The following is a 22,484-nucleotide window of genomic DNA, read 5'->3' on the forward strand; positions in this document are numbered from 1 at the left end:
GTTTGAAGTAGAAAATCGATCGCGAGTGCCAAGGAAAGTTCTTTTACATATTTATCGGTAAGTTACTGACTAGTTTGTCACGCTGGTGTAAATTGGAAAGGGGAAACCCTAAACGTAAATCACTCTTTTTCACCCTTCCCACTTGTCCCCCACGCCACTCTTTTGTCGTATCCAGTCTAAGTAGTTTTATCAACTTTTGGCCTCCACTGACTGAGATTTCCCATTATCTGCAGGCCCGTAGCAAGGCTAAAACAACCGAGGGGGCTTAGCAAAATGGTGAAACAAAACTACTCCCTCCCCCCTCCGTCACTCAAAAACACACTGATTTGGGAGTTTAAGATGCAACGAGAACACAATTTCACATTTGAAGGAGGACGTAGACAAACGATGACAAATTTTTCTTTCTCTTTCTCTTTCAGTAAGAATCCGACTGCAAGAGAATATTTTTTTCTCTAGTCTTGAGGACATACTTGTGTGGTTTTTTTGTGTGACAGCGCGGGAACACCAAATTGTTATAAACTAAGGACATTTGTATTGCTTAAAATGAGCGGATGTCTTAGCAGACAAGTAGTTTATTTTGACGGCTTTCACGGCTTCAGATTGGTTGATTTTAATCCATTTTGATTCTTCCCATTCACAAGATAGGAGTGCCTGTTAGCGAAGGAAACTGACAGGTAGTGAAAAGGCACTTGCAGCGTCAGAATTCAACATTAATTTGTTTTAATCATATATTTTTGGGCACATTGTTTTTTAACTTCCAAAAATTCTGGGAGGGGGGCTTGACCTACCCCCTGATCTGGAAGAAAAATTACTTGGTATTCATTATCCATTTATTCATTTTTAAAACATGCGTTCTCTTTTTTTCTTGGTATATGTGTATTTCATGGCTTCTTAGTCCCTAAACAGGATTAGTGGGCAAATGAAATTACAAAATGAACTGACAGTAGGAGCCAGAGTTGTACTTTGAAACTGATATCCAATGTTTTCATAACGATTCACTGATGTGTAACAGATATGGTGTTTGTCTGCATTTTCATGACATTACCATTGCAATTAGCCAGAGAGTGTTAACAGTTAAACCAATCCTCTTACCTCTGATCTGGAACACCATTCTTGGTTTCCATTTTCCTTCTAACTTCTGCTTGTCGTTGTTGTTGTAATTCTTCATGTTGTGATTGTAGTTTTCGTGCAGCACTTCTCCGTTCCTCCACTTGCCTCTCCTCTTCTTCCTTCTTTCTTCGTTGCTCAGCTTCAATTTGTAAGAATTCCTGGCCAAAAAGATAATTACCAAGAAATGACAAATCGAACAAGTAAAAATGAATCATTAATATTCGCCAAGGCCTGGCTCTGGTGATTAAGATTCAATGCCAGTCTCTCATGCGAAATTGGGCTATTGGTCGGCATTAATACAGTGCAAGGGTGATCTGGACATGACATCGAAATTGTCCCAAATACACTCAATTTTTAAGAAACATAGTTCTGCATTAAACTTAACAATCTGGAATTTAACTGAACAAACCAAAAGGAGCTCTGTGTAGATTGAAAAGATGACAGGTTTTGCAAATATTTGTTACAGTGTTAACATGACATCACACAAAATTGGATTTTATACACACTTCACAAGACCTGTCACAAGGATAAATTAGCAGACTTTGAGGGAGGGGAATAGGATGGGGAGGGGAAGGGGGAGGGGAGGATTATTTGTTTGTTTATTTTGTTGGTTGATTGTTTAGGTAGTTGGTTACTGTTGTTGTTTGTGTTTGAAAAATCCCAATCCAGATATTAAATGGTACAAAACCAGATTTTTGGGGTTTTTTTTAAGTCAAAGAAGGGACTTCAATTGCATAGAATACATGCTGTACACAAGGGTTACAGTGAACATGTCACGTCACTTCACATCCACCTGACCAACAGGCCAAGCAACGTTTTACTTTGCAGAAAATTGCTTTGCTTTAGAGGTTTGAAATGATGAGCTAGGAATTGTGAATTGGGATTTGATGCAAATAGGAAGTCATTGTATCACACTATGCAAAGGATACAGTCAATCTGCATATCCACTACACTCTACACTTACTACACCACATGACCACTTTCCTAAAAACCTCTACTTAAAATTTAGCAAGCCAGAACATATCCAAAGTTTGCATAAGGTAACCAAGTGAGTTTTTCTTGATACAATAAATTAAAAAGAAACTTCAGTTGGGAATTTTATAAACTTCTTCTTAAGTCACAGAATGTAACAAGCTATAAAGTTCATAAAGCTTTTAATTGGGACTACCTAGAAACGTGAGGGATAGTTTATTACTCGTAAAGATTGTGGGGTCAGGAAACTGAAACTTGAGACACAGTATTAATTTCAATGTAGACCAAGCTTCAGGAAAATTTTAGGGCCCACGATTCTAACAACACTGAATGTCAACATAATGTTGACTTCCCAATTCACATTTTCTTAATTTTACCATTGTGAGTTAGATCCCAGGGGGGGAACTCGGGTATAAACGTGACGGGGGATCCGACATATTTTTCTGGGTCTAAAATTTTCAACTCCTGTATTTTTTTGCGTTGAAGATTTAACCATGTATTTTTTTGGGTCAGAAAAATCTGCATTTTTTTTTTTTTTTTGGGGGGGGGGGGGGGGGGTCGAATTTCTGCCAGGCTAATAGTTCTTACACAATTCAAGCCAAAGTTCCCGCAAGATCCGAAAGGCAGAAAGGCAGTATGTATACTGTTCTTAAGATTGCATTTTTAGGGTATAAAAGTCATGTATTTTTTTTGGGTCTAAAATTTCCAGTCTTGTACGTTTTTGGGTGCACAATATAAGGTCCATGTATTTTTTTGGGTGCAAAATATTAGGCTCCGTTGACCCCCCCCCCCCCCCCCCCCCGTCACGTTTATACCCGAGTACCCCCCTGGGAGTTGGATCTTTGTTACATTTTCATCAGTTTCAAGGCTCATCTTTGAAAGGTAGGATCTTTTATAATCTTATTTTTTCCTGGCCCAGTGATCTAAATAAATAAAATATCCCTGATCCAACTTCACTAAATGTCCATTAAACCCTTAAGGCCCTTTGAACTATCAACATGCATATCCTTCTTACTGCTCTCCTGGTATTTCTAATAGTGCCACTTGGGAGAATTTGTTTTTGTATCAAGAAATTTTATTATTCTTTTGGTGATTGTTTCCTATATTCTCATTTCCAAACCATTCGATGAAGTAGTGACATAATAAGGAGAATTTAGCTAACATATCATAGGTAGCAAACTTAAGCAACAGCATTCTTCTCAACATTTACCAATCATTAGAATCATTTGGTCAAAACACATACAGGAATTAACCCTTTAAAATTAAGCCCTAACAGCGATCGGCATCAAATTTCTCCTTGCAATATCAATGCTTATTCAACCTCTGAGGTCATGAGAATTTAAGGATATGATTGCCCAAGGTAAATTTTCTTGATATCTTAAGAACTTCTCCCCAGTATTTTTATAAGAAAAGTATGGAGACAAGATCGGAGAATTTGTTCTTTGATATTAGGGGTTAAAGGGTTAAACAAAGCATTCTTGAAGCGATTAACAGTGTAACCTGCAACACTACAAATATGCTTCTTCCATTTTACTTGTTTATTTAAAGGAGCAGTGTCACCTATCTTAAGTGTCACCAAGAACAGCAAAAAATAAAACCTATATTTTTAAAGGAGTCACATAATGGCTAGTTTTGTTAACAACACTCCTCCTGATAGATGAGTTAATCGTTTGTCTCACGATTGAGTCACAAAGATGTGGATCGCGACGTTTTGACCGCTATACTGCTGGTCTTCATCAGGCGATGGTGTCGACTGATTGCGTGACAGTATAAGTAGCACCTTGGTTTGTGTTGATTGGTGCGTTTCAATCCTCTCTTAGGCTGTTGTTGATTGGAGGATTTCGATCCTCGTCGTTCAGAGTAGAAATTGTTCCCTCGGCCGTCCGCCTTGGTACTGATCGGTTGCCGTGCAGTTTGATCGTGGGCATCCATGCTTCCGGAATTTCAATTCCATTATCCCTATTGATGTTGTCAGGGTGAAGCCTTATGTGAATAGCCTCTTTAACCCTACGGGTGTACCAATGTGGGTCTCGGTCAATAAACTTAACCTCATCCCAGAGCGGATAGTGGCCCGTCGCATTGCTGTGTTCTGAAACGGCGGAGGATTGGGTTCGAGCAAGCCGTATGTCTCTATCGTGTTCCTTAATCCTTTCATGCATAGATCTTCCCGTCTCTCCAATATAGACCTTGCCACACTCACAGGGAATCTTGTAGACTACTCCGTCTTGTTTTGCAGGGTCGACAGTGTCTTTAGGTCGCACTAGGTGTGATCTAAGTGTTGTGTCAGATCTGAAAACTGTCCGTATGCCTTGCTGTACGAAGAGCCTCTGATAACCCTTTGACGTATGGTAGCACCGCAGTAGATTTAATTTCAGGCGCTGGTTCTTTTGTGGCTGTTTGTTTCTTTGTTTTCGTAATGTTTTTCACAAACGAAAACGGATAACCGTTAGAAACAAGAACTGATGAGAGGTGTTTCTTTTCTTGCGAGATAACTGATGGTTTAGTTATGAGGTGTTTCGATCTATCGTACAGGCACTTGACAATCCCGCGTTTTACAGATTGCGGGTGGTGTGAATCATAATAGGTATTGGTCAGTGTGTGTAGGCTTTCTGTAAACACTGGTAGAGAGGTAGCCATCCGAATCCCTAGTTACCAACGTGTCAAGAAAGGGTATGGTGTTGTTGGTCTCAGTTTCCATAGTGAAGCGGATCGTTGGTTGTTGACTATTGAGGTGTTGCAGGAAAATGTCAACTTTGTCTTGACTCAAGATGGTAAAGGTGTCATCCACATAGCGTTTCCAAATCTTAGGCATACAAGGCGTAGAAGTCAAAGCTTGTTCTTCAAAATCCTCCATGTAGAGGTTAGCTATGACAGCGGATACTGGGCTCCCCATGGCTGCTCCCTCTTGTTGCTCGTAAATTAATCCATCATACTGGAAGTATGTGGATCTTAGAACGAAATCCAAGAGGTCCGCAATCTGTGCAGGTGTTAAAGTTGTGCGGTTAGCAAGACACGGGTCAGCTTCTAGTTTCCGTAACGCGGCCTGTACGGCGCCTTCGATAGGTACGTTTGTGAACAGTGATTCTACGTCAAAAGACACCATGATCTCGCTCTCTAGTACCCTCTCACCGTTGATAGTGGACACGAAATGAGCTTGAGTTGTTAACTGTATACTCTGATTTCCCTGTTAGGGGAGATAACACATCGGCTAGGTAGGAAGACAGATCATAAGCAAAGGTGTTCACACAAGAAACTATAGGTCTCAGAGGTGTATTTACCTTGTGTATCTTAGGAAGGCCATAGATTCTAGGTGGTTGCTTATGTTTGGGCCTGATCTTATTATATACGGACTCTGTCAGGTGCCCACCTCGCTTCAGGTTCAGAAGCTTTTCAGTCAACTTTCGGCTCAAACAGTTCGTTGGGTCTTTATTAAGAAGTCGGTATGGACCCTTCTCAATCAGTGCTTTCAGTTTATCGTCATAGGTGTTTTTGTCTAGCACTACACTGGCACGATCTTTGTCTGCCGGGAGAATCATAATGTTCTTATCCTCTTTTAAACCTTTGAGAGCTTGTTTCATCTCCCTGGTGATATTAGGTTCAGGAGGCTTAGCCTTCTGGAGGATAGAGTTTACGTTTCTCCTGACAGTGTCTGCCTGTTCTGCGTCAAGTGGTCTTATTGCAGATTCAACCTTGGCAACTATCTCAGTGGCTGGGATGCTTGTAGGTGTTACAGCAAAATTTAACCCTTTCTGTAGTAAAGATACCTCAGCGTCGCTTAAGGACCTGGAGGATAAGTTGATAACCCATTTGGATTTGTCAACTTGAGGTGTTCTGTCAACATGAGGTGTTCTAGTCGTAGAAACAGAAGACTGTTTCTCGATCAACAGGTTATCGAACTTTCGTTTATGTCTGTCTCTGGTCTTGTTAAACAGTCGTTTTGTGTTGCAACTGATCTTTTCAAGTATCTCAGAAGCATCTTTAGGCGAAAGAGTGGCTGTTATACTCTTCGCTGTAGAGTGGCTATCTTGCATCGCATTTCCCTTAGCCCTCTGAGCTAGTCTGCAAGGTCTATATTGGAGAGACGGGAAGATCTATGCATGAAAGGATTAAGGAACACGATAGAGACATACGGCTTGCTCGAACCCAATCCTCCGCCGTTTCAGAACACAGCAATGCGACGGGCCACTATCCGCTCTGGGATGAGGTTAAGTTTATTGACCGAGACCCACATTGGTACACCCGTAGGGTTAAAGAGGCTATTCACATAAGGCTTCACCCTGACAACATCAATAGGGATAATGGAATTGAAATTCCGGAAGCATGGATGCCCACGATCAAACTGCACAGCAACCGATCAGTACCAAGGCGGACGGCCGAGGGAACAATTTCTACTCTGAACGACGAGGATCGAAATACTCCAATCAACAACAGCCTAAGAGAGGATTGAAACGCACCAATCAACACAAACCAAGGTGCTACTTATACTGTCACGCAATCAGTCGACACCATCGCCTGATGAAGACCAGCAGTATAGCGGTCGAAACGTCGCGATCCACATCTTTGTGACTCAATCGTGAGACAAACGATTAACTCATCTATCATTTTAAACCACGATGACAAACACCTTTCATAATAACACTCCTCCTGTTGCCAGAAAGAGATGATGATTGCAGCTTGAAAAAATTGGCCAATTTTTTCAAGTTCTTCCTGTGTATTTTAGAGAAGTCATTAAAAATTGATTATGGTTTGTTCTTCCTACGAGAAAACCAATAAAATTCACTTCCCGGTGTTGCAAGAGCAATATCATGTTGCAAAACAGGTTCTTTGTCAAATAATTGAGCAGTTATGACCAAAATAAAGCAAAATCGCCGTGACAGTGCCTCTTTAACAACTGAAGGACTCAGTGTATAACTGACTTACAGGTTTGTATGAAACAATGTCAACTATAACCTTGCTTCCACTAAGGGGAAGGTTTATGAAGTACACAACTGTAAAATGGGTTAATAGGGAGCTTAAGCAACAACGATGGCAAAGGCAACGACAACGCCACAAAACAATAGGTTTAATGAGCAAAAACAACCGCTCTGCATGTACATTTTACATTATGGCACATTTCTTTGCCGTCCACTGCAAAATAACAACGTGAAATGACCACATTTAAGGTTTTGTGGAGAACGTGAATGCACAATGGTGAATTTTTCATTTTCTTTCTTAACTTGTACGCCACTCATAGTCCATCTGGTTTTTCAAGGAGTATTCAAGCACTAAAAACTGAGTTTTCAAGGAGTACTCAAAGTAAGGTTACTTTGTCTTGCACTGTTTCAAAATGTTTTCATTGGTCATGAATATCAACTTTAAAAAGCTTCCCCGGATATAATCTGTCCCCGATTTTGAAATCTGCACTCAATCCCTGAAGTACTTTGTTACCATCCCACATTATTTCCCATCTGAACAAAATTCAAGGAGTTTTCATCATTTTCAAGCACTTTCAGCAAAAATTCTTCTTTTCAAGGGCTTTTCAAGCACCCTTGAAATCTAAAATTAAATTCCAGAGCTTTTCAAGGACTTCAAGGAGTAGCACGAACCCTGGCCACTCCTACCAATTTGGTTCCTGGAAAGTTCGCCATTTTTGTAAAAGTTGAGGAGTTGAAATAATCACGAAGTAGCACAAATGAAATAGAGATATATTTTCAGATGACGTTTTCGTTACTGTTGCCATCGTTGTTGCTTATGCTCCCTATTAACAATGGTATGACACCCAGTACTGTGAAAGTCAATGATTGTAATTGAAACATTCAAGTTTTCATAACAGTAAACAAACAATGGAAATAGTTTGCAATAAAGAAATATACATCACATTAATAACTCTCTTGAATAATTTTGTTTTTCTTGCATCTCTATAACATCAACAAATCAATAAAAATATACATCTAATACATTAACTTTACAACTTTCAAATTAACTTTACAATAAATTAATTCCAAGTAGACAATTTTGTTGTTACCAACAATATACTATGAAACGACAATCTAAAATTATAAATAATATGTTTACTTACTTACTTCCACATCATTATATTTTTTTAAACATGTACATTTTATAAATAACACATTATACATACTGTACTAACAACAAATCGTTCAGTTTACTTGAATACTAAATGTTAATTGATTTATATTAATAAAACTGAAGAAATAAATGACAAAGTCAACTCTTTGTTAAGGTGCCACAAATCTAACAACTTGACTGACAAATAATTTCAAATCTGACAGGTCAAAATAATGCACCATGCAAAGTTCTCTTCATTTATCAATATCAGTCTCATTCCAAGTCACAAAATAATATGCTTAGTAAGTAATTGAAAAGCTTAAAAGAAAAGATATCTAAAAATTTGTATAAAGAAAACCAACATCATGAATCATCATGGTTGAAAGCCATCTGTGATTATAAATCATTATTGTACTCATAATCATCATCATCATCATCATCATCATCATCATCATCATCATCAACTTTATTAAATTTATTAAAGTGTCTTTCGATTTACCTAAAGAAAGCTAATTGGCGACACTTAGTTAATCGTAAATTTTTCCTGAAAGGGACAACTGTGCAACATAGCTGTTACTTTGTTTGCACAAAGTTGGATGTTGCAAATAATTTGTTATCAAGTGCACCCAACTTGAACAAACAACTAATCATGTTGTACAGTTGTTCCTTTTGGAAATAGCTTAGGACAAAAATGATGTACAATCTTGGATGGCTTTCAATCCTGAAGATAACATTAACATTTTGTTAAAAACATATTGTTTTCTGATAGATGTATTTTTTCAGTCAGTGAGCTGACAGGCATACTAAAAAAATCTGAATCCTCCGAATTTTTTTTTTCTAATATACCTGTGTCACACCGGCAGAAAAAATACATCTATCATTTATTCCCCAGGCTTACAACCTATAAATATCACATTTCCTTCAATTTGGTTTTCTTTATACATACTTTTAGGCATTATTTTCGTTTTGCCCTTTTAATAGCACATTTTACCTTTCAATCAAATATTATGTCAAAATATTTAGTATTAATAGAAATAAATCCAAGCTTTTATTGGAATGAAAGTGGTAATATAATCTTTGTATGTTGTCCTTCGGTACCATTTTAGAATAATAACATTAAAGTTCAATTGAGGCCTTAAGCTACTACTCAGTTAAAATGTTATTAAAAATCCAAGCTTTCACTGATCAACAGCATCATCACCTGATGAACTTTAATATTATTAAAAGTAGTAATATTTGTTCACCTTTATCTGACTTTTCATAGCAGAGAAATTTTTCTTACTTTAACCAAACTGGGGTGGTCACATCAACATTACACCACCCAAATGGTAACTGAGTAAAGTTTTACAGATTTGTTCTCCTGTTTATAACTATTAGGTCTCTAAAAGAAAAAATGTCAAAAAATGACAGTGTAATTTCTACGTTTTATACTCATAGACATGAAAATGTTATTTATTGGTGTGCAATTACAAAAGGCACCTCGCTTTCCTGCCTTAATGTCAAGGCATGGAACTATAAAGAGAGTACAAAAGTCTTTGAAGAATTCACAACAAAGCTTGCATGTGACTCAATTAGTGATAAGGGGAATCATGATCAAGAATGCTTCAGTAAGAATTAAGCCTTGTGACAGTAATTCTCTTTGCTTTCCCATGTATTATTGCTTTAAAATGCTCTGTCGGGGATTATAATAATTATTTTTGTTTTCCTTTAAGTGTTTTTTTAGGTGTTTAAATAGCATTTACATACATTTAGACGGTGTTTAAACTCATTCTTGCTTAAAACACTTAAAAAAATGTTTTTCCCCTTAATCCCTCTTATTACAAATAGGGTCACATATATCAAGAAAACTATGTGAATTCATAAATTTAGTTAACATTAATATGGTGTATCTTCTAGTGAAAAAGTGTTGCTTTTTTTTTAAATAACATAACTTAATAATGAAAATAAATACTACTAGGTTCTTTTATGATATATTATGTCCAAGTTATTTGTTCTTTAGAATACAAGTACCTTACCTATTTAATAAATAAGTTTAGAAACAATGTTCTTTTTAAGGAGAAGAAAAATATTCTTATTCTCACAACTTTTGCTTTCTTTTCAAGCTATATTATAGATGGTTAATTTACTTGTTTTATATTCAAGGCATCATAACTGACGTGACTGACTTCACTAAGGAAAAAATCTCATATGAATGCCATTTAGTTAAAAATTTTCACACCCTAAGAGAAACTTAGTCAATCCAGTAAATGTGGTTCTCAGTTTTTTATGACTTTGGATAAATACTAAAAGTTAATTTACGTACTGAGAATTGTCTGTCCAATTCAACTGCCTGGCAGCATTGGAGCACAAGCTACACACTCGATTTACAACCAACTTGTCAGCATCTATTCAAATTTTTGTCAATTCAGAAAAACACTAGATGCAAGAAACTACCATGTCAATCAAAAATGGGTTTAAAAATACATGTATGGTTCATGCACCAAACATGAAAGGTCAGCAAAATTGTGCTAACAAATTGTAGCACGTGAATTTGACTTAACGAACGGCCAATCAGACGAAAGCTACTGAGCAGTGTCCACACATGGGAATGTTTTTTTTTTTTTTTTTCGTATTTCAGGGGGAAAAAACAAGTCTTGCTCTACAATAAGAATAACCAGAATAACTGCAACAGATACCAGAAGTTTAGAACCTAGAGCGACTAGAATACTAAATATATCTCATAGTTTTTTCAAGAGTCATCAAACAGGTCAAACTCACAATATTAATGGCGAGAAAACTAAGGTTATCACCACTGTGGAGGAGGTTTGGAAATGTGATCTTAATTATCAAAAATTTGGTTTAAGAAACTATATCGAACACTCGAAAGAGCGTTAATTCATCCAATTTCCAAATACCTAGAAGTTGGTTAAAAACCTAAGCTGTGCCTTCTTTGTTATTTTCTTTTTAACCCACTTCTTAGTGTTTGGAAATCAGATGAAACAATCTTGCTCATGTTTGATATACTACTTCAAATAATTTCCTCAATATCACAAGTAAATTTCTAATCAGTTATTAGAGACCTTTAGATTCTAGTACGAGTACGAGTACGACTACGAGTTTCTCCAATAAACAAAGAGCGCGCGCGCGTGAACCAGTGTCATTTTGGCGGGAAAACGTGATAGCTGTCGTCATTTTACTACGAGTTTTTGTGAGAACATCGTAGTGGCGAAAACGAGTACTCGAAACGTAGGTGATTTCGTCTTTTTGGAAACACGAAAGGACTTCACTATCGTCATTCAAACCAACTGCGTCAAGTTCGTCGATCGTAAAGAGTGAAATGAAACTTGCTGTGATATATCTGTTCTCAGTACTTCGCTAAAAACTTGAAGTCAAATCTCGTAGTCGTACTCGTACTCGTACTAGAATCTAAAGGTCTCTAATCTCTCTCCAGCAGAAGGTCCATTGAACAAACCCTTAGTTTAAAATTTAAGTCTTAAGATTAGACTTAGAAGTTTATGCAGTCATCTTTCATCAAAAACCCAGATAATGGTTATGCAAAGCAAACCCACAAGAAATGACAGGAAAACTGTCCCGGGGTTCAGAATAGCATACAGTAAAACTGCAAGGAAGGGCCAAGAGCTTTTGCTGAAGGCAATTTTCAGTAGAGAAACTTGCAGAGGTGGTTGCGGATTAATCTGAAACAAAACGAAAGGCAAAAGTTACTGTGTTAGCCAAAAATTCACAAGTTACTTCATGGAATAAGCATCCAAGTGTCCCAACTTAGTTCCAAAAAGTAAAGCATTGTTAATGGCCACACAGAATCTCATGTCTTTGTTTCGTTTTTTGTTTGTTTGCTTCTTTGAAATGTTTGCCAATTTGACATTATGAATTTTAGTCAAGAGTTAATGTTGTTAAGATTTAGCTGGAAGAATTTATTTAGATTTAATTTAAACCACCTCACTTCAGAGTGAAAATTTATTGCAACAGAAAGTATGTGTGACAATTAACTGTTAACAACATCGGATTAGGCAATAAATTATTGTCAGTAATTAGTTTAATTCACATTAAAATAATATTTTATTAGTTCAGTTACTGCTGTGGAGCAGCCCAACTTTTGACAACACAACCTGATGATACTCTGACAATGACGATGCATGATGATGATAATGATGATGATGATTATACTGAGTTACTTTAGCTCACTAAAGGTACTGTTTTGGTTTCAAAAAATTTAAATAAACAAAAAGTCTTTGATCAAAAGAGAAAAAATCAATCAAATTACATAACTGAGCTTTGTTATAAACAAGTGACTAAGCGATGATCTTTAAATAAACAGTCACACGTAAATGATGCACGAATTTACAATATGTCTCGAAAAGAAATGCAGTGGAAAATTTCTCCACATTCTGATGGTCACGTGAAAGCAGCAATAAAACGTCCACTTGCCACAGCTGGGAAAACTGCTCAAACAGAATGCCCAATATTTTTATTTCATCTATTGGATTAACATTGCATTTTTTTTTCTGTTTTGACAACACTGCTGCAATCTATATTGCAATAATATTGACATCATATACCAGTGAAATATTGCATGATGGTTGTTTTAATAAACCAGTCAATGCAATAATCGACAACAATATTAAGGATACCATCATCACTTACTATGTTTGCTTTACAACTAAACAGGAGGTATTTTTAAGTCCTAAGTGATTTGGGTCAACTCTTAATGACATTCTTAACCCTAACCAGTCTGTCATCTCAGCATAAAACTCACATGTCACTTTTTGTCACCCAAGCTCTCATTAGCACTTGGTATTATAAAACACTTAAGATATCGATGTCTCCAAGGCAGATATTTTTTCAACCAAACACTTACAAGGGTTTCATTAAGACTTTGAACAGTTAGGCAAGAGACAGTACACGGTGGGGGGGATAGTTAACTTGGATAATTAACAATAATTATTATTAACCGAAGTGGAGGTGAATAGTGGTGGATATTTACCGAGCCGCGAAGCGGTGAGATAAATATCCACCACTTTCACCAACACTGAGGTGAATTATTGTTTTAGTATATACCACACAAGCTGAATAACTAGTGGGCCAAAATTCCTTTATTTTTGACAGTATTCCGACAAAAAGTAAAAAATTTTAAAATCTCACGCGCCGCGTGGTAAGCAATTTCTTTTTGTTGAAAGTTCCGTCTCGCTTTCTAGCGAACAATTAAAACTTTTTGAGACACTTGTTTAGTTGCTAAGGTGTCATTTCTTTAATTGTTGTGTGAAATTCGTCTTGATTTTGAAACCATGCTCCAAAACATTAGATGTTTCATTGTCTACATTGTAATATTATAGTGCTCGGCAGTTTTCGTAAACAAGGCATTGTAGTTTTGATTCATTTTCCCCCTTAGAATACGAGGTTGGAAAGATTAAACAAATTACCATTTAATGCCGCCAAACTAAACTTTGTTGCCATTTTTGTATATTTTGTAACAGCTGCCTCGTTTATCTAAATAAATTCCTCTTAAGTGACTGTGGCGAAACGGGAAGCCATCTTGTTTCTCTTCGGTTGCTCAGAGGTAAATAGTACTTGGCTAATCACCTCCGAGCTAGCCAATCAGCACGCACGAAAAGCACTATTCACTTGTGTGGTATATACTAATAGTTATTATGATCTTTTATCGAAAAAGTTGTTTAGGGTGTTTAAAGCAGTCGGGGAAAGTCATGTTCAAAGATGGACAATTTGCCCAGTTACCACTCAGTCGTCCCTGACAGCATCCTGGTAAAATCCTACAAGATCCAGCAGAATTCTACCCAGGATCCTTAAAAGAATTTGATGACCTTGAAAGATCCTATAGAATTAGAAGGAAGACAATACAGGGGCACTATACGATCTTAAATAGAATTTTATGGGAACCCTGGACATCATTCTTTACAGCCTTGATCCTGTGTAAGATTTTTACCAAGGTTGGCAAAGTCATTTCCACAATAATGTTGGAACCACAAAGCAACTGTTTGTGATATGAAACATTCATGGGGATGAGATGGCTTATGTCACAAGTCAGAATGTCAAACGCAAGGTATAGGTTGGAGGAGGCTTGTTCCTTGCTGCACCACAACAAATCAATGATGATGAAGACAGTGAAACAGCTGAGAATGTTGCTTTGTTGCTTCAAGTTTGCACAATGTTCAAGTCAGCTGAGGATCTAGTTTACAACATCCAACTCTAACATAAATCATGAACAAAATAACTAACCTTCTCAAGTTCCGCTCCTTCATTGAAATCCTCATCTGGCTTGGAAGGCACCTCTCCTACTTCTCCTACTTCATGAGCATCCGAAAGCAGTTGCTGCGCTCTTTCAATCTCCTTCTGAATTTCACGCCTTTTCTCTTCACTTTCAAACACATTGGACAATGGAGGCCTTGTCCTGTCTCTCTCACGCAGTGAGCTTGGTCGATAAACTTCTTTCTCATATGTCTAAGAAAATAATGCAATAAAGTATAGTACCATAATAGCAGGCTTCAAAATTTCCCCTTTTCCCATTTGTCTCTATGAATGATCATTCCTACAGGACTTTTGTTATGTACAAGGTGGTTCTAATTTTTGAGTCTGTGGATAAAATCCTAAAGTATGACCATTCAAATGAAAGCTACTGAGCAGCACTTTCCTTTGATGCGGTTTATATTGCTTTTACAAGGTGATTCTCACTTTTTAGTCTGTGGATAAAATCCTAAAGTATGACCATTCAAATGAAAGCAGTACATATCTCTTGTTGACAGAAATGTGATGGTATATTTCCAGCCTGGTGAATGAATGAGAATGATGATTATTCAAGAAAGTGACGCAGGCATACTCGGAAAAATACCATATACCACACGTTCGACATTCAAATCCTAGCAGTATGCAGGATGTTTGTCCCATGAACCTAGTTTAATGACCTTAGCACCCACGAGTCTCCTGTAGCTCAGTGGTAGAGCATCAGAACTAGTAATCGGAAGGTCTTAGGTTCAACTCCTGATAGGAGCACTCGGATTTCTTTTTTCCGAGTATTCCTGCGTCACTTTCTTGAATAATCATCATTCTCATATCTCTTATTGTTCACAATTTTTTGCTGATAAGAATCCTTGATATTTGTCAAACATGGCAATCTTACACCTTCTAGAAATATTGTACAAGAACAAAAATCTACTGGTCCAGTGCTGACGATTCAAACAAACGTAGCCATGAGTGAAGATATACTTAACAATATTATTATTCCACCAGCGCGCGTTGAAAATGAGATGATAGATGGCTATAATCATCTCATATCCAACAAGCGCGAGTGGAATAATTGTTTTATTAAAAACAATCAAGTAAAATTGGTAGGCCTTGTTGATTTCATTTTCAAGATCAACCAGAAAACAATTTATGGTCGCTACTTCTAAGGCATGGTATAATTAACAATTATTCCACGAGCGCGCGTTGGATATGAGATGATAGATAGCCAACGAGGCGCGTAGCGCCGAGTTGGCTATAATCATCTCATATCCAACAAGCGCAAGTGGAATAATTGTTTTATTAAAAACAACCGAGAAATATTGCTAGATCTTACTGATTTCGCTGTGCAAGAACGACCAGAAGGCAATTTAATGGTCGCCATTTCTCGGCCATGGTATAATTGCTCATATACCATGGCCGCTAAGCCAATCAAATCCCTCGAATTGCATTATACAATGATGCAGTTTTTAATAATGGCCCATATACCATGGCCGCCAAGCCAATCAAAACCCTGGAATTTCATTATACAACGATCCAGTTTTTAATAAATAGCTTTATCTTACCTCTCTTGGTGAGGCATTCTTGGCTAGGTCCAAAGAATGTGTCCTTCTAATTCTATCCATAATTAGGTGATTTTCAGGATTTTCATCACTGTATAACAAGGCAAAATCAAGAAAGAAAAATGTTCAATTTTGACATTAGTAATAAGATGAAAAAGATGTAAGATTCATAAATTTGACCACCTTTTCTTTCTTTATCACCACATAGGATGCTTTTGACATTGTTGATTCTAACAGAAACCACTATACTCTACACTCCCCTAAATCAAATGCACAACTTGGATTTGGATTCAATTCATTTAATTGATCCATTTGACACTGATTCATTCATCCACCCCATCCATTTGATTGGATAATCCTGTGTACAAATTTTATGTAAAACAAATTTTAATATCTTGTATATTTTAATTTGATAAAATGACTACCTACCTACCCACCCACCCACCCATCTGCCCATCAATGAATCCACCATGATTAATCTAATAATAATACTAGTAATAATCGTAGATAAGAGAGTGCCTTCAATTTCACTAGGCCAATCTCGATCCCAGGCTCTCTCTCTCTGTGATGTCATCTGCCCCTGCAAAAAAATCTGCGGGGGATGCCAGATGTGCGTCCCAAGATCCATCGACCCATCCACGACACGTCCCATAAAATCTCGACTCAAATCTGCATTAGGATGCGTTCTTCCTATGCTGAACGCAATAATATTATTATTTTATGACACAATTGATCCGAAATAGAAAGATGCAAGGTATTTTCTTTATCAGAGCAGTCTTATATTGATAATTAATATCTCATCTCATAACATTTTAATGTAGTTAGATATTACAAGAAATGGTTTTTACTCTGACCTTGAAGATCTTGCAAGAGGATATCTTCTATCGAATGTTCTTCTCTGTAAAGGAAACAGAATAGTTGTAAACATTCCATGATTTGGAAAATTAATGCACATTGGATGTTAACACAAAATTAATCAAAGGCTCCTGTGAGCCAACTCGTGAATGCAGATGACACATAGTAATTGCAATTTAGACGGCTACGGAAACTTCCTCAAAAGCTAAAAGAAATTATATCTTTGCCCGATTATGTAACGAAAAATGACCATTCTTGTACTATTAAAATGATTGTCAAATTATTCTGTACAGATTGAATAAGCCGATTATTCTGATGCGCCGATTAAAAAATATCACGTGTTTTTTTTAATTCAAAGTTTATAGGAGCACGCCATGTGCAGCTACGTCATGCAAATTCGTGTGATAGTCCGCGGCTACTGGATTTCGCGATCGGGCTAGTGGATTCTAACCATCACTTGCCCGATGGGCAAGTGAAGTTTTTTTGGGAATTAAAATTACAAAATTACTGTAGGGCAAGCCGATCTCACAAAGGGAAATATGTTCAACAAAGTATCGCATTACGATTCATGCCCGACATAAATGCGTGAAATTTTTCCTTTGGAGTTCAGTCCACGCAATCCTCAAGTAAAAATAATGAACTATGACAAGCTCTTGCTAAATAAGAATTATTTATCGACCGCGTCCTTTTGCTTTCCCATAAATTACCAGTTGTAAATTTCGAAAATGAAACATTTTTTCCCTTTGAAACCTCTATGAAAGCTGACAAGATCTTAAAAGTGTTCATTTCACCAGAAATTTGCATAATTTTGTTTACGACGTCAATGATGCGTGACATGGCACGTTCCGCTTTCGCGTGAAAACTGACAAATTAAATTATTTTTTAATTAAATTATTTTTAAATTAAATTATTTTTAATTCTTGAAAGAAACCGCACTTCGTAGAAAAAAACGAAAAAATCCTATAACTTTGCTCAGATTCAACGAAAAATCCCCATTCTTACACTAAAATGATTGTCAAATTATTCTCTACAGAATGAATGAGAGAATTCTGACGCGTCGTTAAACAAATTTTCACGTTTTTTTTTTTTTTCACTAATTGAGTTTACGACCCCGGACTTTCTGAAAAACTGAAAAAACTTGAAACTTTGCTCAGATTGAACGAAAAATCGCCATTCTTGCACTAAATGATCGTCAAATTATTCTCTACATATTGAATAAGAATTTCCTGATGCGCCATGAACAACAAATGTTCGCGTGTTTTTTCCACTAATTGAATTTAAAACTCATTCACTGCGCACGCCCGAAAGTTAACGACAAAACCGACTGATCGACTGATCGACTGATCGACCAAGTCGAGAGTCAGCTATCGCTATAACTCGTTCATTGCGCATGCGCGCATTCACGAGTTAATAAATAGGCAGTTCAGTTTATCAATACTGTCCAAAGCATTTAGCACAGAATGCTAATAATATTTTGGGGATATTATCTAGATATACCCCTAGCTGGATTTGCAATTGATGCTTTTGAAAAAACATCAACTGGAGTACTCAAAGAAAAACTTCTCATAATTCATTACTAACAACAAATGAATGTTTTGACTTGCACCATACCTTTTCCTGTTCGTGAGCAGATGCGCTGAGGTATTTAAAGATATGTAATTTCCCTTTTGTACAAACCTGTAATTGCAAGAGTCAATATGAGCATTTCAGTATTGCAAAGCTAAGAAAAAAGTCCTTTTAGACACATTCAATTCACCCAGATGTTCTGATTTGGAGGTGGTGAATGGAACAGCATTTTCTGGTTAAACATCCCCAAAGGAGATGAAACTTGTTCCAATCAATCTACAAGATCAAAATTAATTGGTCCCAACAAGGAATGGTTTAATGAAGCAAAACTTCTTGTTTATTCTGATCTTCAGAACTCACAAGGCACACCCAAATTTCAAACTTTTTTCCGAAATTTTTCCGTTATTTTGATTCTTTGCCCAAAATTTCTGGAATTTCTTGCCAAATGGAAACCGGCTACTATGTTCCTGCTTGTTAGTCTCACTGTATACTTCTCACAAATATCACTCAAACGGTGCACTGAGATTCTCACTTCATCTTTACAGTGCTAAAAATACATCAAACAATCCATCCTGGGAAATTGTCTAATGAATTTTATTATATCTCTCAGTTAGTAAGTGCGGTGTGATTGGTCATTTTTTTGGGCCATATTTCACTGTATGGCCCACTAACGTCAACTAGTTTCCTTTCCAGCATGCCCGCATTAACCTAAGATACAATAAATATCTTACAGTAATCTTGTTTTCTCGATCCGTACGTAAGTAACAGATCCTCATTTTTCCCCATTGATTTAGATGGCCTGTGCGCTTTGCACTTGCCAAAATAAACGGGAAATATCTTGGTCCGTAACTTATAATAAAGACCTCAAACTCGGTTAGTAAGAGGTATTTACTACGCACTGTGTTTGGAGAAAAAAATGACTTAGCTTTGAAATGGTGACGGGGAGTTTAAAAAGGGTTAAACCTTAAGTCCCAATACTGAACAGCATCTCGTATCTTATTACAATATCACTGCTTAATCAAATGTTCAGGTTATGAGAATAAAGGACATGATCACGAAAGATAAAATGCCTTGATTTTAAAATATAAAAAAATATAAAAGTTCAAAATTCTGTACTCAGAGCGCAATTAAAATTTTTAAAGTGTGATATTTCGGTGGATCTGAATGAAATATCCCACTTTAAAAATTTAATTGCCCTCTGAGTACAGAATTTTGAACTTTTATATTTTTTTTATATTTTAAAATCATGACTCCAGAGCAGGAAAACAATATTTTTGATTTCAAAATGCCTTGATGTTTAACGAAATTCTCCAAACTTTTACTATAACAAGAAGCTGTTTTCAGCTTGTACTCGAGCCATATTTGACTGCCAATGCGTAAGCCTACAATCTTTTCGCAGTGATAACCTCCAACATCGCCAATTCCCCCAAATAGATAGATACAGAGATATAGTGAGGCAATAAGTAACCACCAGATAGAATTGCATTTCTTGCAGTCAGAATGAAATACAGGGGAAAACGACATTTGTCATACGAATGCTTTTTATAATCCCTGGGCTTTAATTCTTATGTTTTCACCTTTTGTTTAGAGACAAAAACCATTTGTACGGTCCTGATATGTATGTGACGCCGGGTCAATGACGAATTGTAATTTCCGGTATGATCTAGGGTAACGTTACGCATCATGCGTACGTTATCCTTGTATGTTTTTCAATGTTTCCCTGTTTAAATTTTTAAATGAAATTCAGGGGAAAGCATTTGTTATTCACCTTTCATTTGAAGACAGAAACCGTTTCTACATGATTGTTTTTCTATAGTAAACGTGAGACATCTTTATCTATCTTGGCCTGCGGGGTCATAGACTGATTTAGTTGCCAAATGTTCGGTTAAACAAAACTAACCTTGAGGAACTAAAAAAAGCTAACTAAATAAAAAACGATAAAAACGTTTCGAATTTTTAAAGTGCTAGTTATGAAAAGATGACAAAGGGAATGGTTGAAAAACTTGGAAAGTTAAAAGATGCACAAACGACACTATAAAAATAGACGTATAAACAGAGTCTTCGCCTTGGAAATAGAAAATGCCTCTCTAGGTAAGTGAATGCCGTTTCTGTTAAAGTTGATAAATTCTAGAGGAATAAGTCTTATTTTTAGTCATTTGTGTCTTGCATTTTCCATCCTGTATGTGACACGTCATGTGGTGAACTTCAGACTCGGCGCCTCACGGCGGGGATGCACAATCTTCGAGCCAGCGAGGCATGCGAGGCAGACATGTGAGGCACTCCGGTTAGCCTAAATAGCACTCAGGTGAGCTTAAATAGCTCCCCGGTTAGCTTAATGGTTAGCAGTTTATCTTGCGGTTGTTCATGCTTCGCATGCCTTGCAAGGTTTATTCATGCCTCGCACGTCTGCCTTGCATGCCTCGCTGGCTACAAAGAACGCGACCGAGAATTTAAAGAATTAAATAACGCGACGAAAACATAACTCTTGCCAGCCGAGTACAAAAAACGAAACGGAGAACAATAACTCGTGTCCTGAAGTCTTACTTCTCGGCCCATCGCGACCCCAAAAACAAAAAAGAATTTGATAATGCTACCGAAACCTTAACTCGTGCCGCCTTACGGCCCGAGTAATAAATAATTATATAGAAAACAGTCAGGAGAATTTGTATGTTGATATGAATTGTCAATCTTATGCTTGAAATCACGTACCTGAGCCGGTGGCGAAGTCAAAGGATTGTGAGCCAGCTCCAACACAGACAGGCTGGTGATGAGCCGATATGCAGGTGGAATCACTGATACTTTGTTATAAGAAAAATCTAACCTAACCAATTTTAATTTACTAAGTTCTGCAGAAAAAGAAAAGGAAACAATGAAGGTTAGACAACTAGACAAGTATCAATCATTTTATTATTCTCAAGAGGGTATGTAAAGAAAAATAATTTTTCTTTAACAATTATTGTTAAATAATCAAAACTGATTGAATGACAGTCATTGAATAAAAGTGTTAAGATTTAACATTACAAGAAGATGCTTGTCAAGTTCCAGTATATTTTAGTGACTAGGAGCATTACTACTCCTGTTGGACAGGATGCTAGGTCTATCACAGGATACCCAGCAGGAAGAATTGACCAGGAGCAAAGAAACAACACAACAGCAGGGGCTTTGGATCTCATGTCCCAAGCACTGACCACTACACCAACAAATGTCCACATTTATCATTATCCTTACCATCTGGTAAAACTTCTAAACGATTCCTCCGAAGGTTCAAATCCTTTAAAGATATCATCTCTCCCATACTGTTTGGTAAGTAGCTTAATTCATTTGAACTCAAATCCTACACAGCAAAAAACAAAATATGCGCACATAACACTTCAGAGTGAACAACAGAATATACACTTGATAGTAAAAGTATAATAAAGAAAGCTACTTAAAACAAGATGTTCCATAATATTTATTTATTATAAGGGTGACACCTTTGGGGTGTAAAATGCAAATTTAGGTGTCTTTCAGTCATGATATGAAGTTGACTTGAGTGTGCTCTGCAATACATACATGTATGCTTCAAAATCTCATAAAAACTAAAGGGATCACTACAGCAAATAGCCATCTCAAAATGTTCCAGCAGCTGGCCATTTTGCCGCCCACAGACAAAGATGTGCAGCTTAGTTCAAATTTACTCCCCTGATGACCCCTTTGGAAACTAACAATATACCAAGCAAAAACTTTCAGAAATCAGTCAATTTTGGGTAACAACACTTCCTCACCACTTTCGTTTTAGTTTTTATCTTTTCTTTTCGAAATGTTTTGTAACTTGGATTTGCTGAATTAAATAAATAAATAAATAATTAAGAGGATAAAATAAAGACTCTCATGAGACCACAAGATGACTATACACAACTACATTATAAGAGATCACTTACCAAATCTTGTAATAAAGTTAAAAGGCCAATTTCTATAGGTAGTGAGCAAAGCTTGTTGCTGCTCAGATTCAATACTTGCAATGGCAACGTACATAGTTCTGTTGGAAAGCTGCTGATCTGGTTTCGTCTACAGACAAATAAATATTAAATGTACCAGTAGGTAAGGTGCCTCTTTTTAAATCATCACAATAATATTAATAAGTTAAATTGTGTTCGATGT

At 36.8% G+C, this 22,484-nt stretch overlaps 1 protein-coding gene, 1 long non-coding RNA gene and 1 pseudogene across 2 annotated transcripts in view; 1 reads left to right on the top strand and 2 right to left on the bottom strand.

The window, feature by feature from the left end:
- The window catches only part of LOC146469347 (leucine-rich repeat and calponin homology domain-containing protein 1-like), a 31,588-nt gene that overhangs the window by 6,974 nt on the left and 2,130 nt on the right, over positions 1 to 22,484 (bottom strand). Inside the window, exons 3-10 of the mRNA XM_085123386.1 lie at positions 22,265 to 22,391; positions 21,573 to 21,678; positions 21,054 to 21,190; positions 18,390 to 18,455; positions 16,778 to 16,821; positions 15,927 to 16,014; positions 14,362 to 14,583; positions 1,093 to 1,268 (exon numbers count right to left, since the gene is read on the bottom strand). Of these exons, the coding sequence (XP_084979512.1) occupies positions 1,093 to 1,268; positions 14,362 to 14,583; positions 15,927 to 16,014; positions 16,778 to 16,821; positions 18,390 to 18,455; positions 21,054 to 21,190; positions 21,573 to 21,678; positions 22,265 to 22,391 (966 nt within the window). The remainder of the gene's footprint in view (positions 1 to 1,092; positions 1,269 to 14,361; positions 14,584 to 15,926; positions 16,015 to 16,777; positions 16,822 to 18,389; positions 18,456 to 21,053; positions 21,191 to 21,572; positions 21,679 to 22,264; positions 22,392 to 22,484) is intronic.
- Positions 2,643 to 10,646, top strand: LOC146469348 (uncharacterized). The gene is made up of 2 exons (XR_014867236.1): positions 2,643 to 3,635; positions 6,902 to 10,646. It is a non-coding gene; the product is annotated as an uncharacterized LOC146469348 (long non-coding RNA).
- On the bottom strand, positions 4,656 to 6,421 carry LOC146469349 (uncharacterized; annotated as a pseudogene).

Source organism: Pavona decussata, unplaced genomic scaffold (genome assembly GCF_977016875.1).
Source record: "Pavona decussata unplaced genomic scaffold, jaPavDecu1.1 SCAFFOLD_124, whole genome shotgun sequence".
In the NCBI taxonomy this organism is placed as follows: domain Eukaryota; kingdom Metazoa; phylum Cnidaria; class Anthozoa; order Scleractinia; family Agariciidae; genus Pavona; species Pavona decussata.